The following is a 25,560-nucleotide window of genomic DNA, read 5'->3' on the forward strand; positions in this document are numbered from 1 at the left end:
AGGAACCCAACACGCACAGGATGCGGATCAGTCACCTAGTATATATTAAAAAAAATATCAAATATGATTCGCTGCGTCGCTACATTTATTTATAAAATTATAAAACGATATTAAATATATCTTTTTTTTAATCAGTAATTTGAAACAGACCTTACAAATATTTATGTGGTCATTTATTTCTACGTTGTAGGGCTTACCTGTATATAAGTTTTTTTTATAACAAAAAGCATTAAAATTTTAACCTTTTTGCATAGCAATGATGTTTTATCACAAAAACCCCACAAAAGTTTTACCAAAAAAAAAACCCCACAAAAGTCACTAATCCCAAAAGGTTTTAAGGTCCACTCGTAACAAGTCCGACTTGATTTTTTTTCGGCAGTACGTTCAGACAGCATTATCTTATGACAGCTGTGGATAACGTTCACACGTGAGGTAGATTTTTCGACGGTCAACACGTGCTAGAATAACATATAGTCTCGCCTTTTCTCTCTATAAATGGCGTATGTCGAAACTAAAGCCAACGAAAAGTTACATTTGCCCAGTACAAAAAAAGATCCACATTCGTCTTTACGTAATAGAGAAAGAAAATGGCATCTCCTGTGGTTTACAACGGAGAAAAACCACATGTAGTTTGCGTGCCGTATCCGGCTCAAGGGCACATCAATCCCATGCTGAAAGTGGCTAAACTCCTCTACGCCAGAGGCTTTCACGTCACTTTCGTCAACACCGTCTACAATCACAACCGTCTCATTCGGTCCCGTGGGCCTCATGCCGTTAAGGGTCTCCCTTCTTTCCGGTTTGAGTCCATCCCTGACGGTCTACCGGAGACCGACGTGGACGTCACACAGGACATCACTGCCCTTTGTGATTCCACAATGAAGAACTGTCTTACTCCATTCAAGGAGCTTCTCCAGCGGATTAACGCAGGAGATGATGTTCCTCCGGTGAGTTGTATTGTAGCGGACGGTTGTATGAGCTTTACTCTTGATGCAGCGGAGGAGCTTGGAGTCCCTGAAATCCTTTTTTGGACCACTGGCGCTTCTGCCTTCATGATTTATCTACACTTCTATCTCTTCATCGAGAAGGGTTTAGCTCCTATAAAAGGTACATATTCTTACATTAATTAATCATTCAACTGATTTATAATTATATTTAACCTAAAGAGACCCTAGACCATCTTTATCTAGTAATATATTTAAAAGTTACTGTCAAAATTTAAACAAAAAGTGTATAACCAATTAAAGTGTGTAACCTAAAAATTTAGACCTTATAACCAGTATCTTAATTTGTTTGAAATTTCTACTTAGAAAACCTTTTCTCAACTTCTTTTACATGGTTTCAGAACTAGATTTATAAAGATCAAAATGTTTAAATCAAACTTTAAATTTATACTAATTTTATGAATCTTTCAATTTCTTAAATTTTAAATTTTATTGATTTGAAAACCTTACTTCTGGATAGCAGCATTAATATTTTTTATTTAAAATATGTTGTTATCTTTACCCAATTTTTTTATTATATTAATTTAGAAATAGCTATCTAATTAAATAAACAAATATATAATTGTTTGTATAAAGTGATGTTATGAAACCAAAATCTTGGAATTACAAAAACCTAAAAAAATTTAAAATAAATCAAAAGCACAAGAATATTAAACTGAATCCAACTTTGCATATTATACTAACTAGGTGTTTTGCCCGCAATGCGGACTTAAACATTTCATAATTTTTAAAAAGTTATTTGTACACTATCTTTATTATACTAAAATAAATCTTAAAATAACTCAATATTATGTTTTAATTATATAATTAAATAAAATTATTTGATTAATATTTAATTATATAATTTATATTTTTAAATTTTTACTAAAATACTTTGTTCAGATAACAATACAATATATATATATATATTATCCTTTTTTTCAATTATATTTTTAGATTTTGGATAATTCATATTCTATTTTTAATTATAAAATTAAGAATTTTATTTGATTAATATTTAGTTATATAGTTTATTTTTTTAACTTTTTACTAAAAGAATTTTTCAGATAACAATACAAAATATACAGAAATTATCTTTTTAAAAAATTATATTTACAGATTTTAGATAATTCTTACTATTATTAATATTAACTAATTATCTATTCAAATCAATTAAAATTTCGTTTTTATTTTTTAATTTATTTATATGTTTTATTCATTAAGGGTATAAACAATATTAACCACTCTAACTTTTAACGTGAGAGCTCGATTCCAAAAATTTACTTCGCAAATAATAGTATAGATCAAAGTAAATAAAAATATTGATATATGTATAAATATATTGTTAAATACCTCCCATAATAAATAAATAAACACTCCAAAAGACCAACCATGTTGACAAACAAAACATTAATATGTAATGTATAAGATAAGAACATTTCATATCTATTGTTATATTCATTTCTATAATAGAGACAAATATGCTATAGTCAATCTTTATTTTTTTTTCTTTAAAATAGAGATTGCTATTTTCCTATAAAATAATATTTTTATTATAAAATCATAATTTCTTATTTTCAAATGGTATTTTAACTTTCAAACTTTAATATAACTAAAAAAAATCATTTTGAAAAATACAGCTTTTATAAAAAGAAATAAGAATCACATTTTTCTTTATATAATAGTCTTTTAAATAAATTTTAATTTTAAAAAAGTAATAATTCTGTGAAATTCTTGAAAAAAATAAAGTAAATAGAGTTAATTTAAAATTGTATAAATCTTTGGAGGCAAATATTTTGAAATATTTTAGAAATATATTTAATTCCCAATAAAATATTTAGAAAATAAAAACAAATAAATTTTTATTTATTTTTAACTTAAATAACAAAAACTTTTATTCTTGCAACTGAATAATAAGAATAAAAATAAAAATACCACGATAAAAAATCACGTTAACAAACAAATATAAATCAAATTTATTGTTATTGCTTGTATGCCTCTTCTGAGTATTTTAATACTAAAATAAATTTAATAATTTAGAAAACAATAAATATGCCATGACATATTACGTTAAAAACAAATATAAATAAATTTTTGCTATTTTTTAAACCTATTTTTAATATTTTAGTATAATGATATATCTAATTATTATATGTGTATATATACTACTAATTATAAAAATTAACGAATAATAAAAAAAGATGTAGATAAACACAAAATAAATAAATGAAATAATATTTTTCAAATACATTTTCCATTTATTTATTTATTAGAGATAATTTTTTAATATTAATTTGTAGTCAGTTAAATAATGAATTATACATTATTTATTAAAGGCATCAACGATTTTAATCAGTCTAATTAAAATGGTTTATTAAAAACTAATGACTAACCTAAAATCATGGATAATATGACAAATAAACAAATTCAGGATTTAACATGCTTCACTTCATAATTATATTTCAATAGTCTATAATTATTAATCCGCAAGATAAACATCGTGTTGCCAATATATCTTCCAATAAATCAGTTATAATGTTTCATTATATTTTGTGAGCAATTTTAGAAATGACGTATTAATTTATATTCGTATTTACATCATTTTTTGTTGAGTTATTTGTAACTTATTTGATATTAAAAAATTATTTGATATTGTCACATAATTTCATTATTTATTTTCACAAGAGCAACAACAAAATATTCGCATTTGGAAGATATTTTTATCTCTGCGAAATCCTCAAAATCTAGTTCTCAAAAAAAAAAAAATCCTCAACATCATTGCCTTTGTCTATCAGACATATTCACAGCCATAAATGGCTATTAAATGACATTACCAACGAGTCGTGTGTGTCCATGTGACTATGTCTATCAGACATATTCACAGCCATAAATGGCTATTAAATGACATTACCAACGAGTCGTGTGTGTCCTATACTGAGTCATAAAGACGTTGAATGCATAAGAACATCGTTATTCCAAAGATCCATTTAGGATCTCTTATATTTTTTTTAATAATTTTAATTAGAAAATGTGAGTTAAGAGACAATGTTAAGAGACTCTAGCATTTATATGTTCCAATCCAAATCTCTTGATTTAGGGTTCTTAGATGTCCCTAAGAGGCCCAAACTGCTCAAACGACCTCCTGAGATCTTCTTGCCTGAAAAGAAAAGGAAGAGAAGTTAGAGAGAGAGTAAAATTTGCAAAAAAGCAAAAAAAAAAAAAAAAAGAATAAAGATCGGAGTCATAGTCAACTAATACAGAGAACTATGGTTTTCATGAACGATGAACCGCAAAAACGTAAGAGTACAAGATAGCTTTGATGACATACATTAACTTTCTTAAAGTATCCACAGTACATAAAAGAGAACATCATGACTAGATATGAGGTATCCAAACAATCATAAGCGGGGAAGAGAATAGCCGAAGAAGGGAGTTGTAGAGAAATCAAGTATGAATATACCTGCAGTCATAGCGTAGATTGCGAACCAAAAGACTGGTCGGGAGGTCCACACTACGACCTCCATAACGGCCTCCTCTAGGGCTTGGGCTTGTTCGACCCCTCCTCCCATAACCCCTTGGTGGTGATGGAGTGTAGCTCCTTCCCCTCATTGCGGCAAGCTACAACATCCACCCTGCATCAAACCCAAATAGGAGCTTAATAATAGCAGCTTATGATACAAAAACCGTGTCTCTTGTATTCTTTGATAGACAAAAACATGCCAAGTATAAGTTAAGAGAAATCAATAAACAAAAGGATGCATTACTCTGCATATCTATGCTTACTTACTCTACACTGATTACTATCAAACATAATCAAACCAAGCATCAAAGAAGAGAGCACTGTAACTGCAAAAATAATGAAGCTGAATACTCTAATAAACACCCTATAACTCGAAGACCTCTTGCAAAACTAACTTCATCTTCCCTGGAATGACAGCATAAGCCTTTCCACAACTGAAATATAAAGTTTTTGTTATTCTATGGCCAAGAAACAAAAGGATAGAAGCAAAAAACTCTATCCCACATGTATTTCGTTTTACAGGAACTAAACAAGCCTATGCTCAGAATCAGTTCAAGCACAAAGCGAGGCAGAGAGAGCTCTTCTAATACGGATCTCTAAAAACAAACTTGAATTACTGAAGCAAAAAAAATCTAATCCCACATGAACTACCAACCAACAAAAACAAACATTGCTTTATACATATGCTTCAACGAGGATGCGAACTCTTCTCCAGCATTGCTAAGACTTTCACATAATTATCATTCTCAAGATCTAATTGCATCTCTCAGTTATCGACCTAAACCAATTGGACTTAACCAAGGTTCAATCAAACAACTTCAGTTGAATAAATCAAAACTATTAAATTAATCTACCAAAACTATGATTCAATCAATGCAACAAATACACAGATACTCAAAAACGTACCTCGTCTTCAGGCTCGCTCAGATTACTATCTTCATTTATCGGACGACTCCTCACTCTCAAATAGAAATCACTCTTCTTGGCACGATGGATGCTAACCTGAATCCAGGAGAATCGCGAACGGCGGCGACGTTCGGAGGCGGAGGCGGAGGCGGAGGCGAAACGGGATCCACCGTTGATTTGCTTGTCTTCGAGGACAGCCACAACGCCGTCGTAGCGGAGAGGAACCGAATCGTCGACTTGAGACTGAATTTTGTTTTCCTCTTGAATTCTTCTCCCACGCGACACAAGAGACGTTTCTTGTGTGACTTAATTAGGAGACGTCGCTTAAGCTAATTCCTATTTTTCTTTTTTTTTAATTAATCTAAATAATCAATGATGATGATGAATTTGGCAGCTGAGGATTACTTGACGAACGAGTACTTAGACAATGTTATAGATTTCATACCGTCGATGAAAAATCTAAAATTCAAGGACATTCCTAGCTTCATCCGAACCACTAATCCTGATGATATTATGCTTAAATTTGCCCTACGCGAGACCGAGCGATCCAAACGCGCTTCTGCTATCATTCTCAACACATTTGATGATCTCGACCATGATGTCATCCAGTCCATGAACTCCATTTTACCTCCGGTTTATCCAGTTGGACCGCTTCATCTCTTAGCTAACCGGGAGATTGAAGAAGGCAGTGAGCTTGGGAACATGGGATCGAACTTATGGAAAGAGGAGACAGGATGTTTGGATTGGCTCGATACTAAGGCTCCAAACAGCGTTGTTTACGTTAACTTTGGGAGCATAACCGTTATAACTGCGAAGCAGCTTGCCGAATTCGCTTGGGAAGGAGTTTTTATGGGTCATCCGGCCGGACTTAGTAGCTGGAGACGAGGCAATGGTTCCGCCGGAGTTTTTGACGGAGACGGCAGACCGGAGGATGTTGGCAAGTTGGTGTCCTCAGGAGAAAGTTCTTTGCCACCCGGCAATAGGAGGTTTCTTGACGCATTGTGGATGGAACTCGACGTTGGAGAGTCTCTGTGGCGGTGTTCCAATGATATGTTGGCCATTCTTTGCCGACCAGCAAACGAATTGTAAGAACTGTTGTGATGAGTGGGAGGTAGGGATGGAGATTGGGGGAGATGTGAGGAGGGAGGAGATTGAGAAGGTGATTAGAGAGTTGATGGATGGTGAAAAGGGAAAGAAAATGAGAGAGAAGGCCGACGAGTGGGGACGCTTGGCTGAGGCAGCGACTGAGCATGAGCGTGGTTCCTCGGTTGTGAATTTTGAGAAGGTTGTTAAGGTTCTTTTGGACAGAGACCAGAGGAATAAATAAAACATAAGATGATCACTGAAATGTGTGTTATTAATATAGTGATTTCCAAATATGTATTGTTTTCTTTCCATCGTGTATCTTTGGTGCTTGGTTATTGGTTATTGGTTATTGGATTGATAAATTTCAGACATTCGTAATGACAATATTGATTTGTGTGTGATAGTTTCTTGTTTTCCACATTAATAAGTTTTGCTAACAAAAACATTAAATAACAAACAAAAAAAGAATAAGTTTGCTGATACATACAAATCTGATAACACCCGTAGGAAGTAGGAACCTATATATTTTGCTGCGTAAAATTCTAACGTTTAGCTTGTAGATAAACATTAGGATAATTTGAGAAATACTATGTAAAATTTGAGAAATACATTTTAAAACAACATTCTATTATGTGGCAAGACATTTGGATTCAGGTAAATCGACAAGTTTAAGGCAATATTGTTTTTGATAAGAATGTGAATTTTATTCATGAGAATGTATATCATACAATAACTGAATCAAAAGTTGCATAGGTAATTGGTACCTAAAAGTCCAAAAAAATTGAAAAGATTATTTCGCACAAGAGTCTAAGATCCTCCAATCCTAAAATGAAACACGGAGAAAGTTAAACAAGGAAAAGAAATGGAATCTAAAGAGGTGTAGTAGACAATATTGGCACGTTACGTTGTTTTTTGACAACCGACACATTGTGTCGTCCAGAAAACACATCGTCGTGTCGCCTTAGTTTTTATAAAATGGCGTTTGTCAAAGCTTAGGCGAACGAAAAAGATCACATTAATCTTGGCGGCCGAGGAAGAGAAAATGGAATCTCATGCCATTGATAGCAGACAAAAACCACATGTAGCTTTCGTGCCTTACCCGGCCCAAGGCCACATCAATCCCATGCTAAAACTGGCTAAACTTCTCCACGCCAAAGGCATCCAAGTCACCTTCGTCAACACCGTCTACAACCACAATCGACTCCTTCGGTCCCGTGGACCCAACGCTCTTGATGGACTTCCTTCCTTCCGGTTCGAGACCATCCCTGACGGTCTACCGGAGACGGACGTGGAGGCCACGCAGGACATCACTGCCCTTTGCGAGTCCACCATGAAGAACTGTCTAGCTCCGTTCGAGGAGCTTCTCTGGCGGATTAACGCTAGAGATGATGTCCCTCCAGTGAGTTGTATAATATCTGATGATTGTATGAGTTTCACTCTTGATGCTGCAGAGAAGCTTTGCATCCCGCATGTTCTTTTTTGGAGCACAGTGCATGTGGCCTCATGGCTTATCTACACTTTTATCACTTCATCGAAAAGGGTTTATGTCCAGTAAAAGGTACAGGCTCTTACATTAAGTTCAAATGATCCATTGATGTCACAATATCGTATATACTAATAAATGGTTATGAATTTGGCAGATGAGAGTTTTTTGACGAAGGAATACTTGGACACCGCTATAGATTGGATACCTTCGATGAAGAATCTAAAACTAAAAGATGTTCCGAGCTTCATCCGTACCACTGATCGTGATGATATTATGCTTAAGTTTACCCTCCACGAGGTCGAGCGAGCCAAACGCACTTCTGCTATCATTCTCAACACCTTTGATGACCTAGAGCATGATGTTATCCGGTCTATACAACCCATTTTTTCTCCGGTTTATTCTATTGGACCGCTTCATCTTTTAGCTAACCGGGTGATTGAAGATAGTGGTGAGGTAGGAAGGATGGGGTCGAATTTATGGAAAGAGGAGATAGAATGTTTGGCCTGGCTTGATACTAAGGCTCCAGACAGCGTAGTATATGTTAACTTCGGGAGCATAACTGTCACAAGCGCGAAGCAGCTTGCTGAGTTTGCTTTGGGTTTGGCAGGAAGTGGAAAGGAGTTTTTATGGGTGATCCGACCAGATTTAGTGGCTGGAGAGGCTGCGGTGGTTCCACCGGAGTTTTTAGTGGAGACAAGGGACCGTGGCATGATGGCCAGTTGGTGTCCTCAAGAGAAGGTACTTTCCCACCCAGCAGTGGGAGGTTTCTTAACGCATTGCGGGTGGAACTCAATGTTAGAGAGTCTATGTGGCGGTGTACCGATGATATGTTGGCCCTTTTTTGCTGAACAGCCAACGAATTGTAAATTTTGTTGTGATGAGTGGGGAGTAGGGATGGAGATCAGCGAAAATGTAAAGAGGGAGGAGATTGAGACGGTGGTAAAAGAGCTGATGGATGGAGAAAATGGAAGGAAAATGAGAGAGAAGGCCAGGGAATGGCGGCGATTAGCCGAGAAAGCGACAGAAAATAAGTATGGTTCCTCGGTTATAAACTTTGAGACGGTGGTTAGCAAGGTTGTTTTGAGACAGAGATCAGAGGATTAACTAAAACATAAGATGGATATCATAGAAATGTTGCGTATAATGATTGTGTGTAACTGTTTTTCTTGTTTCTATCGTGCGTAATAAATACTAGATTGCCCTTAATGAACATTATATATATGTTTTTACATATAATTAAATAAATATATATTAAATAATTAAAAATCAGTAACTATTACTTATATAATTAAATTGGTCTGAACATATAAATCAATTTTATTAATCCAAACAATAATTTTTTTCTATTTGATAGAATATATAATTAAATTTAAATGATATTAACACACATAATATATTTTTAATATTAATGTCTATTAAATGATGTTTTCTACTCATATGGTTTTTTGATCATTTGTATCTTTCTTAGCAAAAAATTTAAATTACTGATAACAAAAATTTCATTGTATGATTAATAATTTTAGTAATTTCTATTTTTTTTTAAATTAAGTTGTCAATGTTTGTTCAAAGCTTTTATCAAAAAAATTGCTCAAAGTAAATTTTCAAAATTATAATATTTATGTATTTTATATGGTATATAGTTTAATTTAAAACAATATATATATATATATATATATATGTATATATATATGTGTGTATATATATGTTTTAATATTGATAATTAATTAAATTAAACTTTTTACTTATATGATTTTGTAATCATTTGTATTTTTTATAACAAAATTTTTAACCATAGATCACAAAATTTGAATGTGAGATTTTTAACAGTCTTAGTAATTTATAGTCATTTTAAAAAATTGAAAATATAACATATACAGAAAAATCTAAATTTTATTAAATGGTTAATGTGGTTTTTTAATTTATATTAATATAATTCAAAATTAAACAAATATGATAGAAGTTACACTAATTTTTATCAAATCTTTATTATTCAAAATCATTAATTGTCATATATACTTTAGTCACATTAGGCAATTCCGTAATTTTTAGTTAAGGAAATAATAAAGAACATTAATAATGAATTTATTGTTAGTTTAATAAAAATCTTATTATATAATTAGATGGATCAACCTATTTTTCTAATGATTCTAAGAATTATCCTAGTGATGACATGTGGCTACAAAAAAAAAGTTGTAATGTTTCTCAATTAATATATATGAGATATTCATGGCTGATAAGCAGGATTGATAAATAAATAAGTATTGGTCAATAGCTATATTTGAGTGATTTATAAGTGTTTGTTAATATGTTTTAACTATTTTGTTGAAATATATTTTCAGACCTTTGAAGTCATAACCAGACATATAAACAATTAAACATTGTACCAAAGAAGCAAACAAATAATAATAATAACAATAATTATATGGTTCTTATGATTGACGTGACACCACAATATCCCATAACAGAGGGGTTGATTGGTAGAATATGTAGCTTTGAATTTTTTGCTTCAAAATTTAAGCCGTAGATTTTGTGACTTTAGCTTTAAATTTTATTGACGTAGGTTTATTTCAAAGTTTTAAAAAAGCACTAAACATAAAGCTATAGAAAAGTTGGTTCTACCGTTATATTTTTTTTTAAAGATTTTGGGCTTTAGCTTTAGTTTTTATTAATAAAGCTGCTTTGGTTTTATTACTCTAGAAAGAATTAAGGCTGTGTAGAGCACTCACTCACGCCGACACCAATTACCCCCAGACTTTCTGATTGAATCTAATCTTTGTTAACAGCATTTCCTCCTCGCTAATCATAAATCATTACGTCTTGAACAATCCTTTGCTCTTCTTTTTAATATTACAAAAATCCATGGATTCTATTAGAACTGGAAACAGAGACCGACCCATACATAACACTAGGATATTGCCTATGGGCCTCACACGGTACACAGAAAAATTTAGACAGCAGGAGGAGCTTAGCTACCGTTCGGCACTGGCATATGTCACGATTTTGTCCTTATTTTGTGTCTGCTTTTCTTCCTTTGTCCTTCTCTTTTTCATTTGAACTCATTTTCCCTTCTTGTAATCCGCAAAAACCCGAAACAAGATAATAAGTTTTAGATTTATTATTCGGCAGAAGCAAACATAGATGCACTGGCACATGCCTTGTCGTCACAAAGATGTAGACTTGTAATTGAAAACGTAATGTTTCGGTTAGAAGGATAAGAATCATTATTTCCTCTTAATGAGGGGATAACGCCTTGAATCTAACTTTTGATAACGATTTCCCCTTTTTAGTACTTTGTTTCTCAAGGTATACTATATATTGATGGGAGAAAGAAGAGAATTTTCAATTGGTATCTTTTGAAAAATAAATAAAAAGAAATAAATATATATATATATAAATGTGTTTGTTAGATAGAGATCAACACCTTTTATTATAAATTATAATTTTATCTATAAATTATATATTTTAAGTTTTATATAATTTATGTAAATATGTATTGGCATGTCTCATATTGTTTTAGTGTATTTTTTAAATTTAAAATCTGAAACGAAGTAATACATCGTTTAACATGTCCTGCATTGGTCACATTTTGTTTTTATAAAATTTTATCATAATTGATAAGTCTGGAAAAAATAAATGAATCCTAAGAACCAAACCAAAAATATTTCAAAAAATAGTACCGAAGCTGAACCGAAAATGATAAACTCGATTGGATCCAAAAATTTAATATCTGAAGAACCGGATTCAAACCCGACTCAAACCAAATATTCCAGGTAACCTAAAATATTCAAAACATCGAAAATATCCAAAATAAAATGGATTCAAAATTGTGTTTCTGGTTTAATAGTATTAACTAATTTTAGAAATTGATATATTCTTAATAATATATATCTCAGCTTGTAGTAAATATTATACGGTGCAGTCCAAGGTATTGTGAAATCATATTCATTTTTTCTTAAGGAAGTCATTAAGTTACTATACGCAATCTTTTAAGAAAATTAATATATCATTAACGATTACAGGAGTAGGAAATAATGTTAAGTTTGTTAATATTCTTTTTTCATTGGTTAATCTGTTATTATTTTGTTTCTTGAATAGTTGGTTTAGGAACAAACAAATCTAATTAGTTTTTATGCTACAATATTTTTCTAATTATATACAAATGAGATTTGAAAGGCTAATATGAAATCGTTTGTTGTGCATAGATTTTCATATTTCATTGAACATATTCCTTTTCATAAATTATATTCTCTTTGCAGATATGTCTAAACTTAAAAACAAAAAAAGTTTAGAGTTTGTGTTTTGGGGTTTAGATCATCGGTAAAAAAATTAGAATAAACGTATATTTGTGGGTTGCTTATTGATACATTGTGATTTAAGGTTAGCTAACTTGTTTGGTATATACATTTTGTATAACTTTAAAAGAAAAATATAAATAGAAAGCATGATTTGTATATACAGCTATTTGGAACTATGTAACTGATAAATCCCAATATATTCAGACTATTATAAAATTTGTTCACGTTATATGAAAGAAATTACGTAGGAGCCGCTTTTGTTTAAGTAATTAAAAATAGTGTGTACATATAGTATTTCTTTTTTTTTTTTTTTTTTGGTAATCCAGGGTTCCCCGCTTCGCGGGTCATTCCCTGGGCCCGGTCAGACAGCGGGCCGGCTTCACCCGGGAGGGTATGTCCTGAGCCCGAAGGCCCAGTACCCGCTTCGTGACATGGATGAGCAGTTCGCCTCTGGCTGGCGTCGAACCCGGAAGCATGACAATTGGTCCCCAAAGCTCTAACCAGTAGAGCTGACTCATCCCGTCCACATATAGTATTTCAATTATGGAAATGTTTGAAATGTTTAACAATTAATAGAGCAATGGCGTGCCATTGTAATTAATTTCAAAAAAATAAGGGCAAAATTCTATTAGGGATTCTGCTTTAATAGTATATATTTTGACAATTTTTTTTTTTTAGTAAACTGCTTTAAAAAAAACAATCTTAGTAGTAATAATTAGATAGTTTTCTGAGATCATCGAACAAAGTTACTTTATATATCTTGGACGACTTATCATGTTTATTTGACTGTTAATGGAGTAATGATTTTCCATGTAGACGATCTAACTTATCAGATGCTGTATTTTTACTAATACGATCTAAATGTTGAATGCATACATTTTTTATGTGTTATGTTATGTTTCTATGTAGACATATATTTGCTTTATAGTCCTAATGTGTAATACATTATGCAAAAGTAAATTCTTTGTCCCTAAATGATTAGGTCTTCGGAAAATAAATTCTACACATATGTAGATAGACATATTCGGGCCTCGGATGTCTCAATGCACATGACGCACAGACGCAGATATTTCTACAATAGCCATGTGCGATATATAAACACATGGCTTCGACCGGGTGATTGTGGTCGAGTGGTAAGAAGACGGAACTGAGACGCCAACACGTTTCAGGTTCGATCCACCTGCTGCGCGAAACTAAGTCACAATTATCCTGGTCACCTAACACGGATATGGGCCTATGCTTTAGGGTCCATTTGAATACCCGGAGAGAAGGTCTATCCGTGGGCTGCACTTCCCCTTGAGGATTAGTCAAAAAAAAAAAAAAAACACATGGCCTCGCTTATAAAATGGCAGACTCCGTGCCTAGCTTAATCACAATCTTGTCTTTGGCATTAGAAGAGATAGAAATGGGATCTCATGTCGTTTGTAACGTGCAAAAACCACACGTAGTTTGCATCCCTTACCCAGCTCAAGGCCACATCAACCCGATGCTGAAAGTGGCTAAACTCCTCCACGCAAAAGGCTTTCATGTCAGCTTTGTCAACACCATCTACAACCACAAACGCCTACTCCGTTCCCGTGGTCCCAACGCCCTCGGCGGACTTCCTTCGTTTCAGTTCGAGGTCATACCTGACGGTCTACCGGAGACTGAGGTGGATGCCACGCAGGACATCCCTTCCCTTTCTGAGTCCACCATGAAGAACTGTCTAACTCCTTTCAAGGAACTTCTTCGGCAGATCAACGCCAGAGATGATGTTCCTCCGCTCAGTTGTATTGTATCGGACGGCGCGATGAGCTTTACACTTGATGCTGCCGAGGAGCACGGTCTCCCGGAGGTTCTTTTCTGGACCCCGAGTGCATCTGGCGTCATGGCTTATTTACACTTTTATATGTTCATCGAGAAAGGTTTATTTCCTTTTAAAGGTACGTCTTCTTACATTGATTATTAATTTATTAGTCGTTATTATATTAAATTTTAGGTAGAAAAACTTCAAATTGCTAGTGGTGATCCACGAGTGCTGTTTCTTCTCACCTAAAGGATTTCGACTCTGAAGTGGATTAAATGGCTCGTAGATGGGACCGAGCAAAAAAAAACATCTAGTTGCTTATATTTTCTGTTGATATTTTTACTAGAGTTAACTCTAGTTAGGTCAGATTTCGTATTACAAATAGTTTCTTAACATGAAAACCATAAAAATACAGAATCTAATGAGACAGAACTTGTAATTAACTTTTAACCAAAATTAACTACCAATAGCTTTTTATTTTTATATAAAAAGTGTATAAATGATTTTTAACTCTTTTTCGTTTTAGCGGCAAAGTCTTTCCGTATAGAGTTTTATTTTATTGGTTGTTCTATTTCGGTCTGGTTATCCATGTCACCTTAAGTTTAAGTAATAGAATAATCTTTTTTGTCCTTTTTTTCCTTTTTTTGCATCCGGAAAAAATTGACGATAATGGCCTTTAAGAAGGGAGGTTTTTAGCAGTAGAAATTTGATAACAACAAAAATATGATGTGCAGTTAGGCCAACATCACTTTCTAAGTCACTTTATTTTTCAGTAACGACACACTGTCAACTAAAATTCATCAAAATTTGTATGCTAATTTTGTTCGTTTTTAACGTAGTCTGTGGCATTTAAGAGATTAAATAGTTAAATAAAGTATGATGAATTTTGCAGATGAGAGTTGTTTGACGAAAGAACACTTGGACACATCTATAGATTGGATACCATCGATGAATAATCTGAAACTAAAAGACATCCCTACCTTTGTTCGTACCACTAACCCCAACGACATAATGGTCAACTTCGTTGTCCGCGAGACAGACCGATCCAAACGCGCCTCTGCCATCATTCTCAACACGTTCGATGACCTTGATCATGACATCATCCAAGCTATGCAGTCCATTTTACCACCGGTTTATTCAATAGGACCGCTTCACCTCTTAGTGAACCGGGAGATTGAAGAAGGCAGTGAGACTGAAAGGCTAGGATCGAATCTTTGGAGAGAAGAGACGGAGTGTTTGGATTGGCTCGATACTAAGGCACAAAACAGCGTCGTTTACGTTAACTTTGGGAGCATAACGGTAATGACGGCGAAGCAGCTCGTGGAGTTCGCTTGGGGGTTGGCAGCATCAAGAAAAGAGTTTTTATGGGTGATCCGACCAGACTTAGTAGCTGGAGAGAAGGCGGTGATTCCTACACAGTTTTTAACAGAGACAGAAGGTCGAAGGATGTTGTTGAGTTGGTGTCCTCAGGAGAAAGTCCTGTCTCATCCGGCGGTAGGAGGATTTTTAACACATAACGGATGGAACTCGACGTTAGAGAGTATATCTGCTGGAGTTCCGATGGTGTGTTGGCCGTTTTTTGCGGAGCAGCAAACGAACGCGAAGTTCTGTTGCGACGAGTGGGGAGTGGGGATGGAGGTAGGCGAGGATGTGAAAAGAGAGGAGGTTGAGGCGGTGGTGAGAGAGCTGATGGATGGCGAAAAGGGGAAGAACTTACGAGAGAAGGCGGAGGAGTGGCGGCGTTTGGCGGAGAAAGCGACAGAGCATCCGTGTGGTTCGTCGGTCGTGAATTTTAAGACGGTTGTTGATAAGTTTTTTTTAGGGGAAAACTAGGGCCTATAAGTAGGCTACGAGTAATTAGAACATAAGATGATCCTAAAAGTGTTATTATATGATCATCAATAACTTATTGTTTCTGTTCCTGTCATCGTGTGTTATATTTTATAGGTAATAAAAGAAATCCACGCCTTACGCGGAATCAACATTATATATAAAAATTATTTTATGTATTAAATATTTTTACATATTATGAAATAATAAATATATATTAAATAATTAAAAACCAGTAACTATTAAATATATAATTAAATTGGTGCGAACATATAAATCAATTTTATTAATCCAAAAAATATTTTTTTATATTTTATAGGATATGTTATTAAATTTAAATGATACTAACATAGATAATATATTTTAATATATTTTTAATATTAATGTCTACTCTTTTTTTATTTCTACTCATATAGTTTTTTTAATCATTTGTATCTTTTATAGAAAAAAATTTAAATTACTGATAACAAAATTTTCATTGTGGGATTAATAGTTTTATTAATTTATTAAAAAAAAAATAAGTTGTCAATGATCGTTCAAAACTTTTATCAAAAAAATTGTTCAAAGTAAATTTTGAAACTAAAATATTGTATTTTATATGGTTTATAGTTTAATTTAAAACGATATATATATATATATATTAATCTTAATAATTAATTAAATTAGACTTTTTACTTATATAATTTGTGTAATCATTTGTATTTTTTCATAACAAAAATTTTAAACCATGGATCATAAAATTTGAATGTGAGATTTTTAACAGTTTTAATAATTTATAGCCGTTTGTAAAAATTCAAAATATAACATATACATAAAAATATAAATTTTTATTATATGGTTATTGTAGTTGTTTAATTTATTTAATAGTTTAAAATTAAACAAATATGATAGAAGATACACTAATTTTTATCAAATCTTTATTATTCAAAATCATTAATTGCCATATATACTTTAGCCACATTAGGCAATTCCGTAAATTTTATTTAACGAAATAATAAAATACATTAATGATGAATTTATTGTTAGTTTAATAAAAAGCTTATTATATAATTAGATGGACCAACATATTTCTCTAATGATTCTAAGAATCATTCTAGTGATAAGATGTGACTACAAAAAGAAGTTGTAATGTTTTTCAAATAATATATAGGGGATTATAACAAACATTGAGGATTGTTTTTTTAACACAGTACCATGACAGTTTTATTAGAACCTAAGATAAATAATTACACATTCATGAATATACATTAGCATGCTAAGAGGATTTCTAATACCTTTAAAATGATATAATATTTTTATGAGTTATAGAGATTTTCTTTTTAAATTATATTTATCAATATCAATGTTCTAAAATTTGCTAAGCGGTTACTAGGCGCTCTATAGAGGACTAGCGACCATGCGGATTATTTGGAGCCTAGTCGAGGCCTAGGCGTTAGCAAATTATTGATTTACTAGATGATAATTCGCGCGCATGCGCGGAATGAGTTTTTATAATAATATTTATTTATTAAATGGTTTTAACATTTTGAAACACTACAATTTTTATCGATTATAAAATGACGAATACAAATGTTGTTCTTTTAAATATATCATAGTTATTGAATATTTAAAGTATTACATCTCATTTTAATTATTTTTAAGACTTCATATGCACAAAAGAAAATTAAGTTTTGTGGTTGACACAAATCACAAAAACCAAATAGGCAACATCAATTGTATAATAACGAAAGGGGATTATGTTTTTTGCTCTCGATTTATTTACTATTGACTCTACATAAGTGATTTCATTTTATAACAATCGACCAAGTTCGATACATTCCACAATTCACTTTAAGCCCGCTATGTTTTAACCATAATACGCGGCATGTAAGGAAAAATTCTTATCATATACCTCTATAAAATTAGATCAATTTGCTCTATATACACGGTGGGAACCAATATTAAGAGAATGCTTTTATGCTCTTTAAACCTCAGATCTCTGTAGCAATTTGTTTATGGTTTCCCTATAATGCCCTTCTCTCCACTCCACATGCTAAGAAACTACTGACACAGAAATCCCACGAGATATGGACCCAGAAATATGTTCATCTTAGGTTTGCGAGTAGGATGATTGTAACCACAAGATTTTCTATTTCTTAAATAATTTTTTATCATCTTTCTAATCTATATCTTTCCATTATCGTCGATGCTCACCATCTCCTTCAGTCTTCTCTTAAATTCTTCACCAACATGAAATCAACCGATTTGTTTCTCTTTATGTAAGTTTTATAAGTTTATTTAGTTGTTAAATGATATACATTAATTTTTTTTTCATATTCTTTCTTACATACATGAAGGTTGCCATGCGATTTAAGAATTGGTTAATAATAAGACATGAGCTCATACTAGAGTATATAATAATATATTAATGATGCCTAACATGTTTACTTAGAGGTTAATGATATACTTTACGTAGAATTACATAAAGGACAATAATAATGTTAGCAGCTATTCAAAATAGATAGAGTTTACTCTGGATATTATACTATATCAAAAAACCAATATCTCATGGTTAAAGAATGCCTGTTAAGATGTAATATTTATAATAATCTACAAAAATATTGTTAGATGTTATATGAAAACATAATGGTATCCCAACCGTCTTAAATATTAACATATGATGTAACTTCGATAATAACATTGTTAGAAAAATAAAAATAGTATTGGACGCTAATAATGAAAATCATGTAATTTGTTGGTTCGGTAAAGTCATCTCAATATATTTATGTCTACTATAATGTTAGATATCATTAAAATGGCTTTGGGTTGATTGTAAGGGCTAACAAAAAAAGATAAATGATGTTTGGAATGTTAGACTACCTCTTCAATATATTTACTCCTAATTAGGACCTTGTAATGTTAGCAAATATTCAAATAGTTAGAGTCTATATGATATTATTTTGTAACATCTTACTAACTATTTCTCAATTAGCCGGACTAAGTTTATAACATCTACCAAACCATGTAAATCAAGTAACGGTACGAAATTTGTAGCAACTAACTAGACATTTATTAGTCAATGATAACATGTTTATAGAAGCTAAAAAAATATGTATCAGTTAAAAATAAATGTGCATCTAATAAAAAGTAAAATATAACGTCTAAGTATGTTCTGAGTGGTTAATTCATATGTTATCTTTCATGAATCTCAAACGACAAATTCTGACCATAACTAGCACAATGGAAATGTATTGTTCGATGAAGTAATTGGGCAATAGTTCACAAACTCGTTCGAGATGGCAAATCCCTTATCCGAGATGGATCAATACCTTGATGCAGAATCTTTAAAGATGTATTTGAGGCCAAAACGCTTCATTTATTGTTCACAAACTCGTCTGAGACAGTGAGTCAATCAATCGAGTCAGATCAAGATCTCAACCCGGAATCGCTAGAGAACTCACAGTGAGTTGGCTGAGGATTGGCAAAGCTTGTAATCGATGCTTGCATGGTACTTGAGGATGAACGAGAGAAATAGCCATGGCGTAAACGTTAACGCTTTCTTGATCTACTCTTCGGACTCTCCCATGTCAATGCTGGAACAACGTCAATATTAGATATGGTTGTTATTCTGCCAAGTTGTCTTAGCCATCATCATCACAAAATTCATTATCTTAGGCAAATTTCTGTGTATTTTTTAATAATTTCTAGATTTCTAAAAATCAGGAACAAAATAAAAGGAGAAGTGAGTTTGGAAAGTGAGAGAAGAGAAGAAGACAGATTAAGTTCAATAAAAAAGAAAGAAGAAGAAGAGAGATGCTTTGTATTCGTGGAAGTACTCACAACAAATCTTAGCCATATCATGTAGGTTCATAGGTCAGTGGGGGTAATATGGGATTATAAGAAATCAAATAGTGTTTCGAATAGTGAAGTGGTAGTTAGTTAACTTCGATTTTTTTAGGTATAGGAAACCTAATTTCTTGTAAAATTATGGTTTTGTTCCCGTTTTTGTTTCATTTATATGAGTTAAGTTTCTTTTTTAACTTCTTCTATGAATTTGGTGAATTACATAAGTGTCAATTTTTAAAAATAGACATCTGTCAAAATTAGTTTCACTCCAGATACATATCTAAGAATCAAAATTTTGAAAAAAAAAATGAACGAAAACTATATTAACAGGTTAGTGTTCAAATTTAATATATCAAGCTGTTATAAAATATATTGCAAACTCGAAATATAAATGCCTGTCTAGTATATATTCATCAGCTCGGTCCAAAAATCATCTAATTCAATAACAACAAAACAAATTACTTATTTCACCAGTTTGGGTAATATCTGAATCTGAACGGGTACTATCTGAACCCGAATGGATATTTATATTTATAGTTTACTTCTCTCATTTTATTCAAAATATTTATATTAATGATGTTTATTGCTCAAAATGAGATAATATACATATAATTATGGACAAAATCATTTGCTACTCACTTAAAATACATATCAAGGTCTTGTTTCTTGCATTAACAAAAGTTGCATCTAAAATTTTTAAAATAACAATTAAATTAGTGTATTTCTAACCTATTAATAGTTTAATGCTTTAAAATTTAGAAAACCAGTTAAGTTAAAATATATTTTAAATACAAAAAACTTAAACAATGAAAAATTTATTTTTTTTTTCTTCAAAATTTAAATATCTGAACCCAACCCAAAATATCTAAACCCGAACATAAAATACTCGAACCCGACTCGAAATGTAGAAATACCCAAGTGGGTTCTATACCTTTATATTCAAATATCCGATACGAACCCGAACGTGTATCCGAACGCCCACCCCTACGATATATGATCATTTGTATCTTGCTTGAACAAAAAAAATTAAACCATTGATCACAAAATTTTCAATGTGAGACTTTTACCATTTATAGTAACTTATAGTCATTTTTAAAAATTCAAAATATAACATATAAGAAAAAATCTAATTTTTTTAATTATATGATTAATGTCATTGTTTAATTTTTTGAATAGTATAAACTTAAACAAAAAAAGAGGTTAGAAAAATTCTTATCAAATATGTATGATTCATAATCATTAATTGTCATATATATGTTAATCATATTAGGTAATTTCGTACCTTTTATTTAATAAAAGAAAAAATATTCTTTTGTACACTACTAATTAATTTGATAGTTAGTTTAATAAAAAGCATAGTATATGTTTATATGGACCAATTTATTTTTCTAACAATTTTAAGAATCATTCTCTTGATGACACGTGATTACAAAAATAAGTTGTAATGCTCCAGAATTAATATATAATGGATTTTATTTATATTATAAATTTATATGACATATTTTAGTTTTTAAGTTCAATTATAAAAATATTATGAAGAATTATGAAAGTTAGATATGCAAAACATAAGAAATTAGACAAATTTGTCCAATTCCATCAAAATTAGACAACATAAGATTCGAGTATTTAGGATATGAAAAAAACATGACATACTCAATTCCATCAAATTTAGTTGATATTTGTCATATATATATCTAAAATTTTACAAAATAACTTAAATGAAACTATTAATAATTAAAATAAAACATTTTTTAACTCTAAATTTTATATTTTAAAGCTTCATATTACTTAAAAAGATGTTACAAAATAATAACAAATGTTGTTAACAAAAGATATTTCAGCTAAATCATAAAATAATGTATATAAAATAGAACACAAAACATCATAGTTTTAGATATACATATTTTTAAGTTGGGTACAAATCGGTTCTTATCGGGTCGGGTCTATTCGAGTAGGTTCTTTTCGGGTCTGGGTCTGTTCGGGTCGGTTCTTTTCGGGTCTGGGTCTGTTCGGGTCAGTTCCTTTCGGTTCCGGTTCTTTCGGGTAAAAGAAATTTAGACTCAAAAAGTACTTGTAAATTTTTGGTCCGGTTCCGGATCGGGTATTTTTGGGTCATTTCCGGTTCGGGTTTTCGCGTCCAGGTTAAAATGCCCAGGTCTGAGACGAAGGAGTGGCTTCCAATCGAATTTATTACATACTTCCGGCCAAAAGTATCTAATTACCCTGGTAGCATGGTGGTTTAGTGGAGATGGACATAAGTAGCTGGTCCTGTGTTCGATACTTTAATCTACTCAATTATAATTTTTTCCAGTCTATAATAAAGTCAAAATAAGTAAACAAAAAAAGGAAAGGAAATTTCAGTTATACCTAAACTAACAGTTCTGAAGAGTTGCTATTTCAAGAACTCTACGTTCTTAGAAGCAGGCTAGAGTTCTGAAGAATCGCTATTTCAAGAACTCTACGTTCTTAGAAGCAGGGATAGGTTCGCGTCCCTCCTACGTGTGGAGGAGTATTCTCCATGGTCGGGAAGCACTCAAGCTAGACCTCCTTAGGAAGTTAGGTAGTGGAGAACAAACGAATGTGTGGTCGTCTAATTGGCTACTCACGGACTCTACTCGTCCTCCAATGTACCGCCAAGATAGCATTGTTGACCTGACCCTCAAAGTTAGTGACCTCCTTGTACCTAATTTAGATCAATGGGATGTCCAAAAAGTGTATGATGCTTTTACACTAGAGGACGCAGCATACATTCTGACGATTAAACCAAAACGCATTGAGCCAGACTCGGATGTCTGGGGCTTCACTAAGAACGGCTGTTACACCACACAAAGTGTGTATCGTATGTTGGCTAACCTCCATGAACGTAACTCCCCGAGCTATAGACCTCTTCCTCCGGTTGAAAAGCAGCTCTGGAAGAATCTCTGGAAGCTGAAAACGTCTCCGAAGATACGTCACTTCCTTTGGCGTGCTATGTCTGGAGCCCTAGTAGTTGCAGAAAAGCTCCAATCCTGTGGTTTATGTTCTGACGTGGTGTGCAAGGCTTGTGGGCAAGCTCCTGAAACGATCTGCCATGTTCCCTTTACGTGTCCGACAGCTACTGAAGTCTGGAGATCGGCTCATATTCAACCTCCTCCTGCTAGTTTCTCTCAAAATTCAGTATTCTTGAATCTACATTTCCTTGTTGCCTGCACGAAGAGGACACAATCACAACAGAGCAACATAAGGGTTTTTCCCTGGATTATGTGGAACTTGTGGAAAAATATGAATGCCCTAGTCTTTGAACGTTGTAGAATTACGGCTGCCTCGTGTGTTTCCAAGTTCTTGGAGGAGTCAGATATCTGGTACGCTGTGAATGAGGATCATCAGAAAGAAAATCTTCCGCTAGAGCCTACTGCACCTCTTCATGATAGGTGGAAGGCGCCTCCTTTACGTTACATTAAGTGTAATGTTGGTACAGCCTGGAATGAGTCAAGTATGATGTGTGGAGCAAGCTGGATTACAAGAGATGCTCAAGGCGTCCCCCTCCACCATAGCCGACGAGCCTTTCCCTCTCATGTTTCTAAAAGGGAGGCTGACCTCCAAGCCTTACACTGGGCCATTGAAGCAATGGATAATATGAAGCAGAGGAATGTGATCTTTGAGACTTCCTCAGTTGAAGTTAGAGATGTACTACTTAACGTATGTCACTTCCCGGAGCTTAAGTGCCTAACTGACCACCTCCCTCGCCTCCTACAAGGTCTGGGCGACTGGTTTCTCAATCATCTGTTATCAAGTAAGAACAAGGTAGCATTTGCAATTGCAGAGAGTGTCATCAATCATCACCTATCGCAGTCATATGTTGCGTTGGGAGGTCCTAGATGGCTAGCGCAGACGGTTCAAATGGAGTTACGATCGGTGTAACCAGTGCGAGCTCTATCTCTGTCGTTTTGCTTTGATCGCTCATTGCTCTGTTCTTATTAGAAGAGCCTCTGTTGTGCTCTTTTTGTTTCTGTTTTCCGGTACCTACTGGTACTGGGTTTTTTTCTACAAACTAGGGGTTTCTCCCCCTCTATTTCTTTGTCCTTTTGGACCTATAAGAGCCTCTGTCCTTCTCTTTTTCATTTGAACTCATTTTCCCTTCTTGTAATCCGCAAAAACCCGAAACAAGATAATAAGTTTTAGATTTATTATTCGGCAGAAGCAAACATAGATGCACTGGCACATGCCTTGTCGTCACAAAGATGTAGACTTGTAATTGAAAACGTAATGTTTCGGTTAGAAGGATAAGAATCATTATTTCCTCTTAATGAGGGGATAACGCCTTGAATCTAACTTTTGATAACGATTTCCCCTTTTTAGTACTTTGTTTCTCAAGGTATACTATATATTGATGGGAGAAAGAAGAGAATTTTCAATTGGTATCTTTTGAAAAATAAATAAAAAGAAATAAATATATATATATATAAATGTGTTTGTTAGATAGAGATCAACACCTTTTATTATAAATTATAATTTTATCTATAAATTATATATTTTAAGTTTTATATAATTTATGTAAATATGTATTGGCATGTCTCATATTGTTTTAGTGTATTTTTTAAATTTAAAATCTGAAACGAAGTAATACATCGTTTAACATGTCCTGCATTGGTCACATTTTGTTTTTATAAAATTTTATCATAATTGATAAGTCTGGAAAAAATAAATGAATCCTAAGAACCAAACCAAAAATATTTCAAAAAATAGTACCGAAGCTGAACCGAAAATGATAAACTCGATTGGATCCAAAAATTTAATATCTGAAGAACCGGATTCAAACCCGACTCAAACCAAATATTCCAGGTACCCTAAAATATTCAAAACATCGAAAATATCCAAAATAAAATGGATTCAAAATTGTGTTTCTGGTTTAATAGTATTAACTAATTTTAGAAATTGATATATTCTTAATAATATATATCTCAGCTTGTAGTAAATATTATACGGTGCAGTCCAAGGTATTGTGAAATCATATTCATTTTTTCTTAAGGAAGTCATTAAGTTACTATACGCAATCTTTTAAGAAAATTAATATATCATTAACGATTACAGGAGTAGGAAATAATGTTAAGTTTGTTAATATTCTTTTTTCATTGGTTAATCTGTTATTATTTTGTTTCTTGAATAGTTGGTTTAGGAACAAACAAATCTAATTAGTTTTTATGCTACAATATTTTTCTAATTATATACAAATGAGATTTGAAAGGCTAATATGAAATCGTTTGTTGTGCATAGATTTTCATATTTCATTGAACATATTCCTTTTCATAAATTATATTCTCTTTGCAGATATGTCTAAACTTAAAAACAAAAAAAATTTAGAGTTTGTGTTTTGGGGTTTAGATCATCGGTAAAAAAATTAGAATAAACGTATATTTGTGGGTTGCTTATTGATACATTGTGATTTAAGGTTAGCTAACTTGTTTGGTATATACATTTTGTATAACTTTAAAAGAAAAATATAAATAGAAAGCATGATTTGTATATACAGCTATTTGGAACTATGTAACTGATAAATCCCAATATATTCAGACTATTATAAAATTTGTTCACGTTATATGAAAGAAATTACGTAGGAGCCGCTTTTGTTTAAGTAATTAAAAATAGTGTGTACATATAGTATTTCTTTTTTTTTTTTTTTTTTTTGGTAATCCAGGGTTCCCCGCTTCGCGGGTCATTCCCTGGGCCCGGTCAGACAGCGGGCCGGCTTCACCCGGGAGGGTATGTCCTGAGCCCGAAGGCCCAGTACCCGCTTCGTGACATGGATGAGCAGTTCGCCTCTGGCTGGCGTCGAACCCGGAAGCATGACAATTGGTCCCCAAAGCTCT

At 32.6% G+C, this 25,560-nt stretch overlaps 3 protein-coding genes and 1 long non-coding RNA gene across 5 annotated transcripts; 3 read left to right on the plus strand and 1 right to left on the minus strand.

Annotated features, from left to right (window-relative positions):
* The first annotated feature begins 418 nt into the window (after nt 1-418).
* Nucleotides 419-6,890, plus strand: LOC106435475 (UDP-glycosyltransferase 85A1). The gene is given in 3 exon segments (XM_048762723.1): nt 419-1,104; nt 5,801-6,242; nt 6,244-6,890. Coding segments are annotated over 3 exon segments (1,449 nt in total). The 5' UTR covers nt 419-587; the 3' UTR covers nt 6,734-6,890.
* Nucleotides 3,487-5,804, minus strand: LOC125589973. Its single transcript, XR_007326159.1, has 2 exons — nt 4,441-5,804; nt 3,487-4,137 (listed from the first exon to the last, which is right to left on the minus strand). It is a non-coding gene; the product is annotated as an uncharacterized LOC125589973 (long non-coding RNA).
* Nucleotides 6,891-7,179: 289 nt separating the features above from the next.
* On the plus strand, nt 7,180-9,180 carry LOC106435467 (UDP-glycosyltransferase 85A1). Its single transcript, XM_013876365.3, is given in 3 exon segments — nt 7,180-7,976; nt 7,979-8,050; nt 8,133-9,180. Coding segments are annotated over 3 exon segments (1,464 nt in total). The 5' UTR covers nt 7,180-7,534; the 3' UTR covers nt 9,083-9,180.
* A 4,423-nt stretch (nt 9,181-13,603) lies between these two features.
* LOC125589974 (UDP-glycosyltransferase 85A3-like) lies at nt 13,604-17,081 on the plus strand. 2 transcript variants are annotated; one of them, XR_007326160.1, is made up of 3 exons: nt 13,604-14,195; nt 14,952-16,015; nt 17,040-17,081. XR_007326160.1 is itself a non-coding variant. In XM_048762724.1 (2 exons), exons 1-2 carry the CDS (start codon nt 13,619-13,621, stop codon nt 15,890-15,892), a joined length of 1,518 nt encoding a protein of 505 aa, XP_048618681.1. In that variant the 5' UTR covers nt 13,604-13,618; the 3' UTR covers nt 15,893-16,037. The 2 variants fall into 2 exon arrangements, 1 of the variants encoding a protein (XP_048618681.1); XM_048762724.1 differs by lacking the exon at nt 17,040-17,081 and having other exon boundaries at nt 14,952-16,037.
* Nucleotides 17,082-25,560: the final 8,479 nt, after the last annotated feature.

This window comes from Brassica napus, chromosome C7 (assembly GCF_020379485.1).
Source record: "Brassica napus cultivar Da-Ae chromosome C7, Da-Ae, whole genome shotgun sequence".
In the NCBI taxonomy this organism is placed as follows: Eukaryota; Viridiplantae; Streptophyta; class Magnoliopsida; order Brassicales; family Brassicaceae; genus Brassica; species Brassica napus.

Excerpts from the sequence above, each read along its gene's own strand:
- LOC125589974 (XM_048762724.1), top strand. The coding sequence starts at position 13,619 with ATGGCAGACTCCGTGCCTAGCTTAATCACAATCTTGTCTTTGGCATTA. Across the intron at positions 14,196-14,951 it reads AGGTTTATTTCCTTTTAAAG|ATGAGAGTTGTTTGACGAAA; the intron begins GTACGTCTTCTT and ends TGAATTTTGCAG.